General features: G+C 38.5%; 3 protein-coding genes across 5 annotated transcripts; 1 reads left to right on the top strand and 2 right to left on the bottom strand.

The window, feature by feature from the left end:
- Positions 1-119: 119 nt before the first annotated feature.
- On the bottom strand, positions 120-3,658 carry fam228a (family with sequence similarity 228 member A). Of its 3 annotated transcripts, none has more exons than XM_079584413.1 (9): positions 3,530-3,658; positions 2,888-3,140; positions 1,891-2,020; positions 1,724-1,801; positions 1,462-1,656; positions 930-1,010; positions 706-793; positions 403-547; positions 120-315 (listed from the first exon to the last, which is right to left on the bottom strand). In XM_079584413.1, exons 3-9 carry the CDS (start codon positions 1,957-1,959, stop codon positions 240-242), a joined length of 732 nt encoding a protein of 243 aa, XP_079440539.1. In that variant the 5' UTR covers positions 1,960-2,020; positions 2,888-3,140; positions 3,530-3,658; the 3' UTR covers positions 120-239. The 3 variants fall into 3 exon arrangements, with proteins under 3 accessions (XP_079440539.1, XP_079440538.1, XP_079440540.1); XM_079584412.1 differs by having other exon boundaries at positions 2,995-3,140; XM_079584414.1 differs by having other exon boundaries at positions 3,062-3,140.
- Positions 3,659-5,196: 1,538 nt separating this feature from the next.
- Positions 5,197-6,961, top strand: LOC306983739 (uncharacterized protein). The gene is made up of 5 exons (XM_079584376.1): positions 5,197-5,206; positions 5,303-5,662; positions 5,942-6,070; positions 6,435-6,625; positions 6,804-6,961. The coding sequence occupies exons 1-5, from the start codon at positions 5,199-5,201 to the stop codon at positions 6,860-6,862; spliced, it is 747 nt and encodes a 248-aa protein (XP_079440502.1). The 5' UTR covers positions 5,197-5,198; the 3' UTR covers positions 6,863-6,961.
- Positions 6,962-9,041: 2,080 nt separating this feature from the next.
- On the bottom strand, positions 9,042-11,442 carry ccn2a (cellular communication network factor 2a). The gene is made up of 5 exons (XM_079584375.1): positions 11,072-11,442; positions 10,599-10,815; positions 10,255-10,506; positions 9,873-10,084; positions 9,042-9,782 (listed from the first exon to the last, which is right to left on the bottom strand). The coding sequence occupies exons 1-5, from the start codon at positions 11,123-11,125 to the stop codon at positions 9,486-9,488; spliced, it is 1,032 nt and encodes a 343-aa protein (XP_079440501.1). The 5' UTR covers positions 11,126-11,442; the 3' UTR covers positions 9,042-9,485.
- Between the last annotated feature and the right edge of the window lie 10,071 nt (positions 11,443-21,513).

The following is a 21,513-nucleotide window of genomic DNA, read 5'->3' as shown; positions in this document are numbered from 1 at the left end:
TTAGACAATTCTTACCTACACAACCTTTAAGTGTGGCTCAAATGATTGTCAGAATTTGCTCACCTTCTTTGTGGATGTAGAACATAATATACATTGTTCAATAAGCAGGACTACACACATTGCATACGGTACACCTCATTATTTATTGCACTTGAATGGTAAAACAAGCACCATCCTCAGTAAGGAGAGATGTGTGTCCATACAACCTGATGTCAAAAAGGACCTATGGAATCTTGTCATTAACCATATGAGGACCAGCACTTAGTGTGGAAGCAGCATCCCTCTGCCACAGCTGAATGTGGAGAGCATCTATTCCTGAACAGCAACAAATGACCTCAGTATTACTGGCACAGAAGAGCTAGAAACACAAAAGCAGCTCAACAGCGAGCCTGAAGATGATACCTTGATCTTGACAGACTGCGGTCCTTCCAAAGTCTCTGTGAGGTAGTATCTCTTGAGGGCTTGGCCTGTAACTGTTTAAGGCTCTGTTGGGAAGCAGGTGGACTCTGGAGAATTTCCTCCACCTGCTGACGGCGATACACATGACCTAGCATGCAGAGTTTAAAAGTCATACAGAAGCCATTTTGTTTACCTGAAGTTTACCTCTGTTTCATGCTCTGTATCCTGCTTTAAGGAAGTAGTTAAAAAATCTAGTCATGTTTAGCAGCGTATACATTTGTGAAACAAATTATTTAATAACGGCACCTGTTTGGCAGCGAAGTACCGCTGTCTTTTCTTTAATCCTGGCTCGTGACTGAAGAGACAGAGGGTCCTCTAATGTTGGTGTGGAAATCTGCACAAAAGCACATGCTAAGTTGACAAAAACTTGATTGAATTCTTCACCAAATCAATTACCGGTACATATAATCATTAATGCTTTTGTTTAGTTGTGTAACTATTCACATAAAAAGGAAGATGATATGACTCACTTTGTGATAATGTGGTGAGTTGAAATGGTGCGGGAAAGGGTTGTACTCTAGGGGATCATAACTCTCTAGAAACACAAATCCCTAAAACACAGGACACATTTTGGAAACACAGATTTTGGAAAACATTGCAGGTTTTCATCATTTTTTTTTTTAACTTATTCTACAAATTAAGTCATTCCATGACAACAACAGGCCTAACTTACTGTAAGTTTTTTGTAACCCTAAATTTGTGTTTTAAATCTATTTTTAAGATTTAACTTTCTTTTTTTTTTTTTGCATTGGCCTGTAACAACACAGACTGAAAAAAACAAAACAAAAAAACATTATTGACTCATTCTCATTCAACATTGACTCAACATTCATTACTGCATTGCAATTCGCCTGATAAAGGGTTACTATGAAAGTGTACTATAATGTTGTGACTGAGCTGAAATGGCCTTTATAACTCATAGAGTGCATTTATAAAATTACAGTGCATGCTTATGCTAATATCTGTAATGTTACTGTATACTGTAACTGTTTAAGGTTCTACCTTAGCATTACAGTAGTTTATGTAGTGTGCATGCATGCTCCTTATCTTCTGTGTCTCATTGTAGCCATGGTGTGTAAAGTGTTGCTGAATGCTCCGCTGTATCGGCAGCCATACACTCTGTGTCCAGCGCTTATAGAGCAGTTTACTTTTCCTCAAGTCCAGTGCGTCTCTGTGAGTGAGGTAGTGATCCAGATTCTGTACTGACACACACAAACACAAATGATTCAGAGGTAACAGAAATAATCACATCTGAAAATATTACCTTTATGAATCCAGCCTCAGTCTCCAGCAGTGGCTGTGTAATGGCATTAACTTCTTGCTGTTCAGAGTGTAATTGTTCCTGCAGGCGAACAGACAGTCGAGTTGGGTGAGTGTGCACCATTTATATAATATGTACAGTAGTGTGTTTGTATGCAACTGTGGCTGTACCAGTAGTTGTTTTTTGGAGCTGAGAGAAATGGTGTGTTGCATGTCATCTGCAATCTTCGTATGTGTCATTGTGCTGGTTGGTCAGAGCTTCCTGACAAGTTCACTGATTGATGAATGTCATTTGAAGACACTAGGGGCACAACAACAATAACATTGGCATATGCGTAGGTTTATGGCACCGTTGGAAATTTTGACAGCCAAAACAGTCTGATGTTCTTGTACCACAATCCCATCCATCTTGTACCAAAACCCCATCCAATTTGAAGCGGTACTAAACTGCAGTGGAAAAGCAAAGCGAGCCGTGCGGAGTCGAAAAGGGCCATAAAAAGACACATGGAAACAATCATGGAACTAATCAACACGAAGAACTACAACGAACTACAAACATGGCATAAGAAACAGGAAATACAACAAAAGTCCTGACAAGACAGGTAATATACAACATTTACTTACTAAGCATTAAGACATTATTGGGAGATATAAAGTGACAACTGATATGTATATACATTTTATGTTAGCATTCTGCTATTTGGTTATAAATATCTCTTTGATTTACATTAAAAGCTATCAGAATTTCATCAATATAATATAAATAGGCTATCAGCAATTTCACAAATTTGCATATTTTTGCTCAGTTTGGGCATCTGAATGTGTTTCTTTCCTCCTCAAGTATCTAATGAGCCTTATAAGCCTGATATATCAAACATAATACTCAAATAAACACGTGCAAAAACATTTTTTAATAATAAAAAAAAGTTTGTTCTAAAGTTTCAATAAACTGTTCCATTAAAAAATTGCTTTTTCTATTTATTATTTCGTATGACTTGAAAATATTATTTCCTCAATGTACGGGCACAAAGACATTAAAATGACTAATATCAGATAATAATAATTCTAATTTAGAACAACTAGTCCATTTACTGCAATTGTATGCCTAATTTGACTTAAATAATAATAAGTATTGTCTCTTCATGTAACGAAATACAATGAGACTAACATCACGGGTGGAGTCTTGTTGCAGTTGAGTTCAGTGAGTCAGTAACCTGAAGTGCAGCATCTAATTCCCCAGGGTTTTCCACTGACACCACTCTCTCTGTAACTTACATGCAGGAAAGAAAGAAAAGGCATTCATGCATGAAATCCTGAACTGTACAGAGCTGACAGACTCCACCTGGCAGGACCGACCATCCAAACATCATCTGAATAACCTCGAGTAGACAGTTGGGTCTTTTACTTTTTCTGGATGGCAGCTGCAAAGCAAACAACATTCAAATGTATTTTCATGCAAAAGTGCCTGTACATATCCTTAAGACAATCACAAAGTTAGGAGTTCGCCACCATAAAAAGGAACTTGTAATTTGGCCTTATGCGACAGACAAACAAGCGCGCAGCCATCTTATCTTTATAATTATGTGTTTGAACCTCCGTTTTTGCGGTAACGTTAGCTAACGTATATTTACCACTTGGTAAAGTGGATTTACAGATATCATTACATTGTCCATCGTAATGTATGAAGCGCACAGTATGTTATAGCCTAATAACAAATGCCAATTTGTGGACTTTACCCTAACCCCACTCGTCCATAAAGTTAAATGAACTCCATATATTAATCGGTATTTAAAGTTGATATCCTACTCACTGCGTCGTCGAAATGATGCGAGCTCTTTTTTCGCTTTTCCGCGCGCACCCTTGTGTTGCTATGGTGACGTCTCTCAAACCCAAAAGATTCGTGAGCGCGCTCCTTCAGACACGTGCAGGTGCAGACACGTTCAAAGCTGTCTTAATTTATCCTTGGTCAGTTTTCGAGTCAAAATTGTGCCCCCAGCCTTTGTAATTTATTTAATTACAATAAAATCATACTAAAAAATCCAAAAAAACAAGAATTCATAGGATAGCCTACACTTGAGTTTAATTCGTTTATGAAGCTCAGAGCCTAGGCATGTGTGTGTGTGTGTGTGTGTGTGTGTGTGTGTGTGTGTGTGTGTGTGCATTTGTCTCATAGTCTACATCCAGAGTTTTCCTATTTATTTGGATAATTTGTTTTTTTAAATTCTGCTGCCAGTTTCCAAGAAGAAGAATAAGTTTGTATAACATTGTTGTAATGACAACTCTGTGGGACTTTGACTCTACTTCATACAGGCAAAAAAATATTTAGAGGTGATCCATCATGGTACAAAAGGCTGAGGCACAGTGAAATTATATGTAGGTTATAGAAGTGATATTTATACATAAATGCCTATCTGACCACTTAATATTTCAATGTAACTATAAAAGTATGTATGGGCTATAGATTTACTAATGGAGTAAATGGCTACCCTCATTTTGGTGGAACAGATGAAGGAGGTCCGTCGTCTCAGGATATAAAATGTGTATGAAAGGTGCTTATCATTTTGTAAAATGCTAAATAGCCTATAATAAAAAATAAAAAATCAACAAATCTGTCATGTTTGACACTTTATTTGTTGACCGTATGTCAAGCTTAGCTGCCCCATAGTGGACCCGGTCATTGTTAAGAACTGCTGGTTTAGCTCACCAACTGTGTATGGAAAGATGCCTTTTTTGTGTGTTTCCAAGCAGAGATACTTTTTTCTAAGATAGCACCCTTGTAAGATAGCATGAACTTGTAAAACACAAATAAAATGTTAAGCCTATCTGAACCTTCTCACCATAGCTTCAATACTAGAACACAAACGTAACAACCTAGCAACCTAACAGGCTCCTGACAATGAAAAGCTTAGCGTACACAATGTGAAAATATACAGAATAGATTATGAAAATGAAACTTGTGTTGGCTACTGTCAGTTTTGTAATATTATTGCCATGCGCCAAACCAGACGTCATACCTGTGCACGTGATTAAAAGGACATTCTTCTAAAACAACTCACCTGTGAGTCGCCATTTTACAAACCCAAAGCTAATATTAAGGATGGGAACCCAGCTATTGAGGTAAATATGAACATACCTTTCTAAAAATTGTTAAGTAACAAGATCCTTTATATATCCTACATCATTATGCTAGAGTAGTTTTACTAGAAAGATTACATTGCTTCGAGTCTAACAATGTGTGCTCTACGGCTCTGACATTTTTCATTCCTAAAATTCATCTCGATGACTTTAATAAGCCTGTCCCTTCTTTTTCAAATAGCTTTGATTTTTATTTGTTGCTACCAAAAAAATACAACAAACTCTTGAGAAGAGGTATGAAATGACACCATTTCACATCAAATAAGTATTAGAACTAAACACATACATTAAATATTAACTCACGCTTTATTTCTAACACAGCCGAAGAATTGATGAGGAGCATTATGTCAAGGTTGGATTTGTATTTTTGTATTTTTTTGTATTTGTATTTTTATTCTGATTCTGAATATGTGTTAAAATACCTTCTTTTCCCCCCTCCCCCTTCTAGGCCTGACGATTGGCCCATCGGCTCTATCTACACTATCTGTTTAAAAGCTGGTGGTCAATTTGGCCCTATCAAGTTCATTAATACGTGTGTCCCTGACTCGTATTTGATTGCCTTATATAGTTGCTATCAATATGAGCATATTGCATCTTTTTTCAACTCTTTTGAAAAGCTGAGGGCACTTATGGTCTTTTTAAGAGTTGGAATGAATGATGCTGCCAAAGCGTCTTGGTTATATTGGTCTCAATTCAGTGTCACCAAAAATACATCTGAAAAAGACAAGTATGTCATAGATGCTTGGAGTGACCCAGAAGACCACTTACACATATTTAATGATCTTCTAGTGAGCAACGACAAAATGAGGTAATTGCATTTGCAACTTTGTCCTTTCTAAACTAGCATTTTTTAAACGAAATCAACATGTAAACTTACATATGAACACATTCTGTAATTATTTGGTAACTTTTCAGTGTTTAAATATACATATATCTTGTTAGAATTAGCTGAGGAATATTTATAGTTTAAGTATACTCTATGATATACAGTAGTCTCAACTTTTGTTTACCTTACTGAACCTTACTAGTGGTGACCCAAACATGTCCTGAGTCGCATCATTAAACATTATTATTTTCTCTACTCCAGCAAATTTAAACATCTTGGCAATGTGCATGCCCTAGGATTCAATGATCTGAATCCTTTGCTCGCACTAGTGAAAATTCATAAGGGAATGGATACAGTGCCACCTTTATATATTGAGGATGATTATTACAGGTAAAAATGTTTTTTGGACATACCATCTCAAGTACAACAATGTCTCTACCATATCAGTGATTTTGTAAGTTACTGTTTTAAGGTCAAGCTGTTTTGCTTTTTCTTAACGTATAGGGGTCTTCTCTTTTGCTATACAGAAGCATTTAACCGATAACTCCCTTCCTTTAGCTGCTAATGAGTAGGCTAGCAACTTTATTGTGCTTTGGGAACTAAACTTTTTGTTGTGGCCTTTCAAAAAATATTAATTGGCTTGTCTTCAAGGTTGAATTACAAATGTGTTGGCTTCATACTTTAATTGCTAGATATATTTTTATAGTTGTGTTGTGTAAACCCTCCACTGAAACTTTTAATGGATTTTTTTAAGGACCTTAGAACTCCAGTTTTTATTGATGTCAAGGACATCCTTTCCTAATCACATGATTGTGGCAAACCGCTTCGATCGATGGGTTCTCTATGATAATGAGAAGCCATCCTATATGGATTTCAACCCCACACAGGCTGATTTTAAAGGAGATTTTATTATCCATAAGGCTGGCTATGTTAAAACACAGAATGGTATGTTTATTTATCATGTCACAATGTGTGCAATTGTTTAGTTTTCATACTTTCATCAAGTCCATTTTTTCCCCCTATTTTCACACTTTATTATAAATGTTTTCATTCAATAGTTTTAAAATATTTCATAATAAACAGTATGACTGTCTCATGTTTGACTTTACCTTCTTTTTACCAGTGCCAATCGGAGTAGCTGAAGAGGGATACTGTGGCACCGTTCCATTTAATCGTTCCTGAGGTTTTTAAAAGGAACACATCGATTGAGTGTGTGTTTGCTCTTAGTCTTATGAAAAGAAAATATATTTCCATATATGAATGATACATATATTAAATCGTTTAACAGTATATTTGAAAATATGCAGAATTAAATGTGTTTATATATTACAATATATTGAATAATAAGTTATTGCCATGCACTTTTCATATAATGAAAAGTATGCGACAATATATTTACTAATAATTATATAATGTATGTAATTTTATATTTAGTAATACACTTCATAATAAATCAGATATGGTACTGCATGTGTAATATATTGCAGATATATTACTCATGCAGCATAAACACACATATATAGAGATAAACATATAACATAACATATATTTGAATCATTTACATTATAAATGTTTCATATTTTCAAGCTAACAAAAGTACAATTGCATTATATTTTGCAGTATATTCTCATATATTTTTGTTGTGTAAGGGTGGTGTTGGGGTTTGTTTTGCTTATTTGTTTAAAACAGGCCTTTACGTAGGTTTAGCTCATTCAATTTGGTTTATTTCTTTTTGGTGACTGGTCTTTTTTTTTTGCAACTTTTTGATGTTTTCTTATGTTGGTCCTAATTTTGGGTCATCAGAAGAAAAAAAAACTCCTATATCACTACAATTATTATCCTGTCATTCAACCTCAGTTTGTGTGCTACTAATGGCCATTTAATAAGTAATCATATGTTAGAGTACTGGAAAAAGAAAAGAAAAAGAAAAATGAATGAAGTTGAAATCACTTCTTATAAGCCATGCTCCTGGCTTAACATGTTTGGAGGTAAAATGTCTTTGAAAAGCCTTACGTTAATGTTCAAAATAAATTTCTTCATTAGAATTACTTAAGACTCTGACTGCAGGTATAGGTATACCTATTTCACTACTACAGACAGTCGATGCACTAGATGGCGCTCATTTGACACAACTTTAATAGTTTGCACAGAATATATCAAATCCTGTTAGTGTAATGTGTGTGTGTGGCATCCTTAATGATTCTGAAATCAAGTAAGTTTCTTTTATGTTATTATTATTATTATAATCATGGCAAAACGTGTGTAGCTATATGTTTTCTAATAGCCAAAATAATTATATTGATAATGTTGTTCCATTTTTGACAACTGTACATCCGACTCATTACTGTACGTTTAAGAGCTCAGACCCCCTCAACCCACGGTCTAACAGCCAAATATAGCTACACATATTTTAGTTATTGTCCCTTTTTAAAACCGTTTACTATCTCCTCTTTTTGCGGTTTACTACTTTCCTCTTTTGCATGTTTCTCTGTGTGCTTTCTGTCTGCCCTGTGCAAACTCATTGGAAGTCTGAGAAGGTTTCTCAGTGTTTAATATTGTGCTTGGTGTTTAAGAACCGTTTATAAAAGGTTGTTATTGAAAGATTTTAATAATTGTATTTGGGAATGTATGAAATTGATAAAATGTGGCAGTGTGTCTATTCACTGTCTGTTTTATACATCTATAGACAAGCATGTGTCAGGACTGTGTGTGTGGTCTTGAACTTGATGGACCCCACACAATGCAACGGTGTGGTCTGCAGTAGTCATTTCAAAATGGCTTTGAAGTAAGCGTGAACATGAGAGGCCTTTGTGAAAACATGGTGGTGTTCATGTGTGGTTGACATCAGGTATAGAGGTAAGTAGTTATATAAGAGGAAAAATGACTCGGAAGATGGCAATGTTTATATAAAAAATATATTTATTTAAAACTACCAAAGTGAAAACATGTAACTTTTTGGTCACACTTCTCAATAAAAATATTGGACAAGCTGTACCAAGAACAGTCATGTCAGCACATGAAGCCATCATTAAACATGGTGAAGCAAGAAAATAAGAAAGACAAATGCTTTGAATTTAAATTAACTTAAGCTGTACAAAATATGTACATTATTTACAGCTTTCAAAAAAATAGATACTGTAATTAAAAAAAGAATGAAGCTACAATTCATCCAGTCTTTTTGACAGGGGTACTGACTCTCTACCAACAGGAGGAGCCAGATAGTCGAAGTCAAACACTCAGTGCTATATTAACCTTCATAGTTCTTGGCCAAACTTCATGTCTCAGTTCAGCTCAATCAAACTCTGAGCCAACAAATTCAACTAAACGTAAGAGCACATCAGTTTTTCTGTCTCTTTCTTCCGCCTTCTCTCAGCTTGGTGAGGCGATTAGCTTCTGGGGTTAAAAGCTGCCATCTGTTTCTTACTATTTTTGCTCTCAGAATCTGAATCTGCCCACCACAGTTTAGGGGAGGGGCTTGGCGTCATCTGCCAATCAGTGACATTGGGCGTCACAGAGTCGGACTATAGTGCAGTATTGTTTTTTAGGGGGCGTCCGAACTGAGCCCGGTCATTTTACAAACCCCACCCCCTAGCCTTAGACATCCACCATGACAAATTAATACACATACAGCATATAAATTCAGAGCCCATGTACAAGATACAAACACATACACGCAAAAAGGCGTAAAACGAAAGCAACAAACCATAAAAAGACAAACAAGTACTTTGTGCTGAGATATGAGATGGATATCTGTTCAATTCAAGTGGACAGTCACTGCATGGAACTCCTTGCCGCCGACGTCTCCTCACGCCATGTCACCGACCATCTTCTTGTAGTACATGGACTCAAAGATGTCGTTCTCCCCGGGGCAGTTGTAGTGGCATGCGCAGGTCTTGATAAACATCATCTGCTTCTTCATGAATTGGCCGTCGGGGCACTTGAACTCCATGGGCAAGGTGGCAGTTCTGTAAGGGGTGCAGCAGCGACCATCCGTGCACACACCGCAGAACTTGGGTCGGTAAGACTTGGTAGTGGTGCAGCCAGAAATCTCAAACTTCATGGGTTTGGAGACACGTGGCGTGCGGATGCACTTCTTCCCTTTCTGTAAAGACATAGAATAAAAAATTAGCCATCAAGTTATGTGATGTCGTCATGGTGTTATGATTAGTTAGTTGGAAGGTTGCCCGCTTACCCTGATTTTCTCCTCCAGGTGTGACTCGCAAGGGCGGACCATGCAGAGGCGGGACTGCTTCTCCAGACGGCACTCGCGGTTGTCATTGGTGACACGGGTAGAGATTCCCAATCCGCAGGTCTTTGAGCATGCGCTCCATTCTGTGGTCTGAACCAGGCAGTTCTCTCTCATCATGGAGGGATCTGGCCCGTATGTCTCCTCCTCTCTATAAGCTACAAGACAAGACAAGACATTACTCAACACATTCCAACCAGCAGCATGATGTCATCCTACTATTCAGATCATTACATCATCGCACCGGTATTCATTCCAACCTCCTTAGTGGCGACCATTACTGTGGCAATTTTGACTCAGAGAACAGTCAAGATCAAGGAATGCTCACCTGCCAAAACTGGTCCCACAAAGGTGTTCTGGTGAGGGGAGTCACACACCCACTCCTCGCAGCACTTCCCTGGAACCTTCACCCTGCGGGGCATCGGGCAGTCGGGGCTGGGAAGCCTGATGTCCATTCCACAGAGGGGCACGCAACCCACTGCACCGTCCAGACACGTGCACTGGTATTTACAACTGCTCTGGAAGGACTCTCCGCTGCGGTATACCATCCCACTGAACACACAAGTTGCACCATCTCTGGCTGTGGAAAGCAGATGGAAGGGGGTTTACAACTCTGACTCAACTCAACAACAATAGACTCAGTATCTGTATGTCAAAAGCCAAGACCCTCACCTGTGCAGACCCCGATACGACGGTTGCTTGGGGAGCCGTAGTCACAGTAAAGGCCTTTGTGGGGGTCGCAAACATCTCGCTCTGTGCACAGCTCGCCCAGCTGCTTGGCACACACCCGGCAACACCCACAGGTGTCCGGCACCAGACTCACGCCGGGCGAACACTGGGGTGGCACATCAGGACATAGGCACTGTCCACTGCACTCCTGAGCCACAGCCTGAGGAATAAGACACAATGTTCTAGTGAGAGTTTGTACATTTGCTCAACATTGACCTTAAAGGAAATCTCTGAGGGGTTTCATTCTAGAAATATAAATTTTTAGAGCTATTTTGAGAAAAAAATAGAGCTGTTTGTGTCTGACAAAAATCTGAAAATGTAACCTGATCACGCTATTTCATAATATTCTAGATCTCCACATGCATTCAGACATGATAGCTGTCTCAAGCTCATAATAGTGCATTAAAAGGACTTACCCATCTTAAGAAAGTCAGGCACAGCAGAGCAATCAGATTCATTCCAGAAAACATGATGACCTCTTCTTTACAATCTGTATCAAGAAAATCTTCTTTTGTGATCCTACAATGTCTTGCCGCTGTACCGCTGTCTTCTCTTCAGTTTTGATCAAGCCGATCTCGTTGCGTAGTCTTTGAATCTAGTTCCTCCTGATGTTGTCGAGTGAAAGCTAGAGTTTAGCTTCGGTATGAAGTTTAAGCAGAGCCGAGTTGAGTGACTGTTGCTTCTCTCTGGAGGACTTGGAGTGTTCTGATTCTCCAGCAGCAGCTGAGCTACCTTTATACACGCTGCGCTGCGGTGGACTGCCTCCACCTCAATGGAAAGCTGGATAAACATGGGCATTCCTGGCATTCTTTCCTAGTTTCCTGCCCCCCTCCGCTCTCCACTCCCCTCTCCCCCTCCGCTAGACCTGCACCCGCTGCCATCCAACATTCCTGGGCTGTCACATAGCAAAATAAAAGTGCAGTCTTGGCATTACATTGCAGTGCTTGGTGGTAGTTTAAGCAATTTATCTCAGAGATAGATGGGTGCATGTTTTTCGGATTTTAGCCATCAGGGTCTTGTTCTCCAAATAACTGCATGGTGATTGACAGTTCAGGATGATGATGTTAGATTATCAGTGGCCAATACGCATCAATTAAATGACAGTTTATCTATTAATGAAAATTCTGTCATTATTTATAAAAAGAAGACATTTGGAAATTGTGTCCATACTATGAAACTCAGTGGAATCCAATGTTGTTTTTTAACCCCATTGACTTTAATGACATTGGCAAAAAGAGTTGAAAAATTCCACAGAAGAAATAGTCATACAGGTTTGGAACGAAATGAGGGAAAGTGAATTTTAATTTCTGAATGGACATTGCTTGTTATAGCTTTTTAAAACAAGTATACAGACATCCTGAAAATATTTATTCCTAATTATGTGTGATGTATTACTATTTTTAGACTTGCATTATGGACTTTTTTTTTTTACATCTTGCATAAGTTTTCTTGTGACACCGCAACTCTGGCTGGATTCTGACTGATTGCATACTTGTATACTTTCACCTAATTGTATACTTTCACCTGGCTAATAACATTTAGTCAGCTGTGTGTTTTACAGTGCAGGTGCAGTACGATTCTATTTTACTCCTTCAGACAGCAGACAGAGCGCAGACAGAAGGGCAGCAGGAAAGTGGCTAGACTTTAGCGTTTGTATATATTTTTTTAAACAAAAAAGAAGGATCCCCTGACTCCCCTCCTCGCTCTTATGAAAGGGAGCACTGCCTCTTACCAGCCAGCGAATCGGAAATGAAAAACTCCCAGAGAAGAAACGGGAGGTGAAGGAATGTTATCCCACTGCCAGCAGACATACTGTTACTACATGCACACAGTCTCAGAGGAAGACTTGCCTTATATGGGAATCTTCACTCTAGTCTAGGATCTCTTGTTGCACTCCTCCCTCCTCATTCTCTTGTCCACACTCTTTGTCGCTAGTCTGAAAACAGTGTTGCTGGTGTTGAGGATTGTAATGTGCCTGTCTGTCAACAACCTCTCATTCCAGCTGAGCTGAATGCTGTGTGTATATAATAGATGCATATACAGATTGTGTTTTGGAAAGAAGTGTCAAGAACTAGCCAAGGCGGCACTTATTTAATAAAAAATACAGTAAAACAGTAAGCTGTCTTAAGTGACAGTAACTTGCACTGACACATCTTAAAATATGCCAGTGCCATTGTTTTTCCTTACACCAGTAATGTTTTTTTTCTAAGGCATGTTTATAAAATCTACTTAAATGTCCTAATTAAACTAAGGCCTAATCTTGGCTTAATCTAAGCCCTGTCTGTGAAACCAGGCCATAAAAATGTAATTTATTCCCGTGATGACAAAGCTGAATTTTCAGCATCATCACTTCAGTCTTCAGTGTCACATGAGTCATGGGAATTTGTTCTTGCACATAAAAGACATTTGCTAAAAATAACGTTTATTTTTTTAAATTTTGTTATGGAAAAACTCGCCTGAATCGAATCAGCCAGCAGAATACAAGTTTTTATACAGTTGGCTTTGAACTTACCTTTTGTCTGGTAATATAACTGGTAATATAATATAACTGGTGTTACACCCTATCAGTCCTTAACAATGTGTTGTGCGTGTGTTGGACCGTGCAAGTTTTTCCTGTGGCCAAGCAGGATGGACCGTGCCCATGGTCTGGCGACTAAATAAACATAACTGTGTGTGGCACAATTCAGGTGTGTGTAAAAATCGTGTTCTTACCTTCGCACTCAATGCTAAGCTCTTTTAGTGCCTGCAGCTACATTCCTGCCTCAATGAAGCAAAGATAAATACTTTCAGCTCTGCTAAACTTTAATGTCATGCATACTACCTCCCTAGGAGGATGAAGAAGGAGTTAAACTTTACCACCAACAGGATATTTCAGAAACAACTTTCTGCCAGGTCTTTGAACAGAAGCATATCTGTAAGCTCCCTCATTGAGTTTATTCAAGCTGGCACACTGCTTTAAAAGAGGTCGATGGAAAAGCAGATGATGTTGTAAAACAGTTGGAAAGGGAAAAAGGTAACTGTTTAATAACTGTCTTTAAAAAAGGTTGTTGTAAATGGTGACCTGATTCTAAAACTGGTGTGATGTGGACTGCAAACAGGAATTTGGTGAGCTAAGACAGTATTCATGGATCAGTTGCTGAGAGAGGTCAAAGGTCACTGTCTAATGATGTAATGGAAAAGACTCCAGGCATTAAGGAAATGAAAACCTGTTGACAGAAGTCACTGGGGTATGTGGTCACATGACTGCATTTCACTTTTCTCCCAAGCGGTGTAGGGTCAGGGTTAGGCAGGTGGGTGTTCTGCGCATAATTTGGAGGCCGGTTATTTGTTCTCTAGACAAAAGCGAACAAAGCTTGAATACTTCGGAGTTGTGTTCTGGCAGCCAATTTTACATAGCTGCACAATTCCAGCATCCCATTTGAATTCTGTCTGGACAGCTCCCAGACCAGTTAATTTGAGCGCTCCGGTTACCAGTGTTCGACCAAAATATGCTGTCTATATCATATTGGTATTTTTACCCGAACACATCTCATCCATCCATCCGTCCGTCTGTCCGTGTCTGTCTGTCTGTCTGTCTGTCTGTCTGTCTGTAGAATATATCTGTCTGTCAGTCAGTCAGTCAGGTTCAAGTTGGTAATGTAAATTTGCCAGTGTTGCCCTATGCAATTGACAATGGATGGACCTTTTTGCCCAAGAAATTGTGACCACACCTTTACAATCATAAATTTCTTTAAATTTCAATTCATTTGAATTTACTTGCATTCTAATAACAATTCCACATCCTGTTTTTATACCTCAATTCAATTGGTGAAATTGAATTGGAATTTCAAAGAAATTCTTAATTCAAATCTCAAATTTGTGTTCCTGGCAAATTAGCTTTTGCATAGCCTTGAAAATAAATGTATTTCTTTCATTTCCTTGTGTAAAAAAAGACAAAAATATGTCACCATCATGTATAAGAACACACAAATAAACAGCTCCCATACACAAGTGCTTAAATTTCATTGAACAGAAACAATATGGTTATAGATGTCCTCGGGTTTGTGGCTTTGGAAGTTTTAGCAAGGATCAGTGAAAAGAGGCGTAATACTGTTTGTATGAGTAAACTCTTCTCAGTTAGAAATCCTGTGTTATGTTTTTTTTTTAAGTCACTTCCTGCTCAGGGTTTCCTCTGTCTGGCTGGTGAGGTGGTGGTTGTGGTAAAGGGATGCCCTCATTTGCTTGGTTGTTGTGCAGCAGAGGTTTTTGCGGCCACATTCCTGTGGGATTCAGTGGAGCATTCCTCATGGGATTTGCCTGACGTTCCTTTCGCCCATGCATCTCTCACTTCTCCTCTAGTTACATCATCAGTTCCCCTCTCTGCCCATCCTATGTGCGATGATGCCATAGTTGATGCCTTGTGGTCGGTCGGCAAATATGATGGTAAGTCGAGTATTTCTTTAATTGTATTTAATAAGACTGAATGAAAAAAATACCTTTTTTATATGTGATAAAAATAAATTTATATAGAAGTGACTATTACAGGTTCAACAGGTTCACATGTGTTGAAGATTCAGGCCTCAGTGAGGTATGCTAACCTTATGTTGATAGAAACGCCAAAAATTATCCATATTTTTCCACCCTGCCTCTCGGTATGTGAACCAACTCGATTCACAAATGCTTCTGTGGAATTGACCATATGGAAGGCATAAAATCCACACTTAACACCTCTGCTGCACAAACATTTTCCAACATTAATCATAATTCAGCACATTCAAGCACATTTTTGTCAACAGAGTGGGTGACTGTAACTGTAATGATTTGAATATTGCAAATATCAGCAGAAGACAATCAACCTCAAGCATCATAAATCAAGATCATTGATTATTACATGGTTATTGTCTCAATCTGCATATTTGATACCTCCTGCTTGATCACTGCTGAGAAAGTTGAACGTAAAGACATAAATTAGAGTGGCTGCATCATATATTTCAGTGTATAAAGTCTCATCATTAAAAGACTCAAGCAGCCATAAGTACTGAACCATAAAATAAACTCTAAGAAAGATTGTTTAGTCCTCAATCTGCCGCCTCATCTAAAGCTGCTGCCTCTATAATTGGCTTCTGGCTGGCCGTTAAAAGAATGTTCCGCACTTTGAAACTTCAAACTGACCCTCCCTCAGCCTCAGTTTAAATACCACATGTGGCAGACACGGCAAACGGAGTTAATGGTGGTTACGGGCTGTAGTTTTGGCCCTTTGAAATGGTGCGGCTGGGTCAGACTGAACTGATTCAAAGTCCAGACTGGCCCGAGCCCACCGTACAACATCACATGTCTCGAAACGAAAAACCACACCGCTCATTAGATCATTTAAGGTATTATGAGAGCAAAAAAAATGTGGAAATTGGGTCCCTCAGAAAGGGTTGGTTGATTTATGAGACAAGTAAAGGGGCATGATGGGGTGGGTGGCTTGTGCGAGTTTGTGAAAAAGGCTATCGAGTATTAAGTGTTGTTTTGTTTGAAATTTAAAGGATGGAATGTGGTGGGAAACAGTGGTTGATTTGTTGAAAGGTTTGATCTGAGAGAGGAAGCTGGGATATGCACAGACCAGTTAAGTTTCAACCGCGCCACAAGCCCATTTTTGAAGGCGTCTAATGTTACCAGCAACTAAATGAAGAATTAGGTAAAAACTTGAGAAAATCTGAGACTTTTTTTTTTTTCTGGCCTGGCTGACAGTAGATAATACACTTAACAGTGCCCTATAAGTCTTGTTTCTGGAGGTCTTGGACTAAAGTAACCATCTGTTTGTATTTAGATCAGTTGTTACTGAGCAGTGTAGAGAATAACTCACTAAAAGTGGGGACACGAGAACTCTATGAACTACATTTGTCAGTATCATGAGTGGTTCCGCTGTTTTCAAAATGTTGTAATTTTTCCAGTAACAAGCCATTTTGCAGTAAGTCAAAACTACATTGACTACATAAGCAGCATTGGAAAGTCTAATTTATTCTAGTGAATTGATACATCCAAACGGCCCCCTTTGGAATACTGTGTGAAGCGCTGGACTGTCCTATTCATTTTAGTCAATCGGTTTGTCCTACACGGTTCTCTCTTATGTTGAGTTGGAAAGTCAAATTCGTTTTAAACAAAAAGATTAAAAACTATTCACTGACATCTGCATCCTTTTATGTGTGTGTTTTTTTTAAATAGTGGAATATAATATAATATAGTGTTTCTGTTCATTATTTTGTTCATGTTTATTTTTGTGTGCCAAAATAGGCTCTGATTACATTAACTGGTATTTCTGTTTAATAAGACAATAACCCCTTATATAGCTTCTGTGTATTTAGTTTAGCTCCTTTTTTCAAAGGGGTATTTCAAACTTGTATCTTGGCAAACACTGATGTCAAAACACTTTAACTTTTCGTATGGTGATAAAATGTGAGTTCTTGGAAGAAATAACACGATGGTCAGTAAATATTTAAGGTATTCTTTAGACTAGAACAGAAAATCAAGGAAAGTGCTGTGGTCTTGTGTCTCGTTGTACGATTTACAGCAGAGAGAAAGTCTAAACCAGTCTCCCACTAAACCAGTGCAATTTTGTGCTGTTCACCAATCACCAATCAGTGATATTCCATATGGCCGCCTGACTGACTTTACTCAGTTTATTGAGTCCTCTTTTCTCCTGGAATTCAGATCGTGGTTTGAACGCTGTCATGAAAAAAAGAATAAAGATCCAAATATAGGCCCCTGAACGGCCCATTCCCCTAGACATACACCAACATTACTGCTTTACCAGACAATGCCAAGGTATGCATCTCCTCCTCCCTCCACAGAGCAGTTAACCTTCTATAGATGTGGCTCCATATTTTCAATCTCTCAGAGAGATTGGCTGTTTGCAGAAGCCTCGCCAAACCTCACACAAATAGGACAGCTTTGTTCCTATGTGGCGTCAGAAGCGGTGTGTATTTAGACACCCGTAATGAGACTAGAAAGGTCAAAACCGACTGAGATCTGTGAGTGACAGATGCTCTGACAACAAGAGGAATTTGTACCAGTAAACTCTGTACATTTATAGGCTATTTCCCAGTCTTCGGTCTTCTAAATTGGACCAGAGTGCAAAGATGGACTGTTTATGGAAAGTAAGACTTAAAGACTCACTGTATAAACAGGCGGAAAAAAAACGTAAAATAATTTATTTGTATGTATAACTGTCCTTGATTTAAATATAGTGGCCCTAAAAACGTGTAGCCACACTTAAATGTTTAAATTGTGTTGTGAAGTATTGTTACAATATAAAATATATCAGCTTTCTATTTGTCTATTTAAAAAGAAAGTTATTTATTTCTGTGATTGCAAAGCTAATTTTCGGCAGCCATTACTTCCGTCTTCAGTGTCATATGATTCTTCAGAAATCATTTAAATATGCTGATTTGGTGCTGAAGAAACATTTCTTATTATTATACATGTTGAAAACAGTTGTGCTGCTTAATCTTTTTGTGTAAAGCATGATACATTCAGGTTTCTTTGATGAATAGAAAGTTCAAAAGAACAGCATTTATTTTTTTGTAACAGTGCTGAATAAATGCTGAATCAAAGTATTTATTTATAAAAAAAAATGCTTTCTGCTATTTTTATATTTTTAATTTACCGGTAGTGCAGTGATACTGGTAAGTCATTTAAAGTTGATTAAAGTATACAGTACACAGCATCCATTTTTCTCTCTTAGCTGTTATATAATTGCTCTTTGTGTATCTTCACTTAGATGTGTAACGTTGGCCTTGTAGAGTGCCCTCAGAGAGCGAAGGGTGAATGTCTGCGGCAGCGGCCATGAAAAGCTCTGATTCATGTGACCAGTACAGGACGGAGCTTCAGTGCCAACACAAGCAGTGCAGGAATGTTACCCCAAAACAGGGAGAAAATAGCAGACTGGTGACACAACACACACACAAACACACAGCTCTCAGCCACAAACTCAGAGCTGATGCATCCGTATACCTGACATTTAAATCAACAAACAATGAAGGTCCAACACCGTATGGGACAACACCACATCAGCCAAAGAGAACATGCGAAACAGCGAAGTTAGCAACATATCACACCCTGTTGAACACAGCATATACAAACACACACATTTGTTGTCTTTTAAAGTCTCTCTGCCCAAAATGGAGATTAGCAAAACAGCACAGTCATACAGGTAACGGTAACATGGAGGATGAGAGGGGTTTTCCAGTACTTCTTTCCCACTCATACTCCACTAAAAAGTTTGAATAGCAGACATGGTATGAGTCAGAGCAGTGCAGAGATGAGGTGAAAGAGTGAATGTGTCTGCTCATTCGGTGAGGAATCTATCACTGCTAGCTGACTGTCCGCTACTGTGCACTCGCCCACTAATCCTCACAAACATGACCGTTTAGATGCGCTACGCCCTGCCGTTCAACACCCGGGTCCTGTCTTCCACAGCATTTTGCTGATGATTCATGGCTCATCTGCATCATTCAGCTGTTTGTGTAAAGGAACGTTCCGGGTTCAGCACAAGTTAATGTCTATCCACACATGCTGAATGCTAATGCGCTTAATTATCACACACAAACGTTTGTTAAGCCGAGCTCAAACTTTAAAAAGTCCCAAAACAAGTTGTGCCTGATGTTGGTCATATTTTGTTATTTAAATGTGGTCCCAGAAAATAATGTTTTAGTAAAATTAAAATGAACCCGTAATTTACTCATCAGGTGTATATGACTTTCTTCTTTCAGCCAAACACAATCTGACTTAGCCTTTATTAAAAAATATCCTGGCTCTTCCAAGCTTTATAATGGGAGTGAATTCCATATTTATAACTTTATATATTTATTTATTGATGGATATTTATATGAATATTTATAGTTATTTAAATATATGCATATTTATAACTTTATAAACTATAATCACTGGCTTCTGGTAACGGCAATATGCGAGTCGAGTTACGGCCAAAGAGTGACCTCTGACCCGACGCATGACATATTGGCGAACACGGAAACGCAGAGGATAGAGTAAAACAAAACACTGGTCGCTAGGGGTGTGTCGAGACACTTATCTCACGAGATGAGACAAGACACGAGATTGGGTTCACGAAAACGAGATGAGAAAATTCAGGACTGGAAAATAGTCAGCAGGTGCATTTTGACATGTTTTAACTAGTGGTCACAAATTATAAGTCTAAAATGAGAATTTTTAAAGAGAAATATCGGAGGAGCTTGAGTTTGTTGCCCAGCCCTGTTTGTTTTAAACCGAGAGAGGCGTCTACTCTCACCTAAGCTTATGTTACTACTCCTACATCCTACGTCATGCGTCAGGTCAGAGGTCACTCTTCTGCCGGAACTCGACTCTCATACGGCCGTTACAGGAAGCCAGTGATTATAGTTTATAAAGTAATAAATGTGGATTTTTTTCTAACAAAAAAGCATCGCTTATCTTCAGAAGGCCTTCATTAGCCTCCTTTAGGCTTATGGATTATGTTTGTGATAAATGGATGGATTTTGGGCTTCAAATCTCAATTACTATTCACTCCCATTATAAAGCTTGGAAGAGCCAGGATATTTTTTAATATATCTCCGGTTGTGTTTGGCTGAAAGAAGAAAGTTATATACAAGGGCTTGAGGGTGTGTAAATTATGGGATAATTTTTGTGTGTGATAATTAAGCACATTAGCATTTAGCATGTGTGGATAGACATTAACTTGTGCTGATCCCGGAACATTCCTTTCCACAAACTGCTGAATGATTTTTGGGTGAACTAACCCTTTAAGTCGTGGCCTAATGGTTAGAGATTCGGACTTGTAACGAAAGGCCGTGGGTTTGAGTCTCAGTACCGGCAGGAAATGTAGTCGGGGGAAGTGAATTAACAGCGCTCTTCCACTCTCATTACGAGGTACTTAACTGAGGTGCCCTTAAGCAAGGTACCTAACCCCCAATCACACTTAAGTGTGAGAAAGGCGATATTCTTCAGTCTTAAAGTGCATTTTTAAAGTTTTATTTGATCTGTAAGGATGTTTAAATCATCTTTTTAGTGGCTGTACTGTACTGTGCAGAACCTACAACGTCATGATTCTCTGTAAAGAGCACTTTTTGCAGTTACATCATGTCCCTTTTTGGTTTTGTATTGTATGAAAGTTAGCGGGTTTAATGGCTTTACATGGTCCTGGTGTAAGTTGAAACATTGGATGAATACAACCATAACTCACATAATTCTTCTGGCTATGTTTTCGAAACATTGTGTAAAGTAAATATACACAACATAATCTGTTGCACATAATTATCCACTTGGGCTTTACATGCTAGTGCACTTGCTTATTAATTTTTAGCCAGGTTTGCTCTGTCCTGTTTAATCGAGACAGACATAATAAAATGCCTAGAGGCTCTGTGGTTAACTTTATACACAATCAAACCAGACTTAGTGTGTTACAGAATGGGTTTGCTTTGAAATTCCAAGTTATGAAAATACAGGATATGCACAAAAAAATCTTTGTCTTTATTCTAGCTGTATTGCTTGCTTGTGGTGAATCCCTCATTGGAAAGGCATCTTATTCAGCTCGGGCCGTCTTTGTGCTTAACTTTCCCTTAAAAGGCAATTCATGTGGGTTCATGGGCAGGATTCTTAAGAAACATGCTTCCATGGCAAAGATCACTGTACTGTACAAAAGAAGACACACAGTATTATCCGCAAACGAGATTATCAAACGAAAACAGATGATGTCAGTAAACAACATGAGAAGTTCCTTGTCTTTGTGGCTTAGACTTTTTTTAAAAAGCAGGGCACAGAGGTGCCCAAAAAAAGAGACGTTTTCCAGACAACTGTCGAGTCTTGACCTACTAACAACACGTCCAATCTAGCACGCTAC

This window comes from Phoxinus phoxinus (genome assembly GCF_949152265.1).
Source record: "Phoxinus phoxinus genome assembly, chromosome: 16".
In the NCBI taxonomy this organism is placed as follows: domain Eukaryota; kingdom Metazoa; phylum Chordata; class Actinopteri; order Cypriniformes; family Leuciscidae; genus Phoxinus; species Phoxinus phoxinus.
Note: the sequence above shows the minus strand (reverse complement) of the source record. Positions and strands in the feature narration are given on the sequence as shown.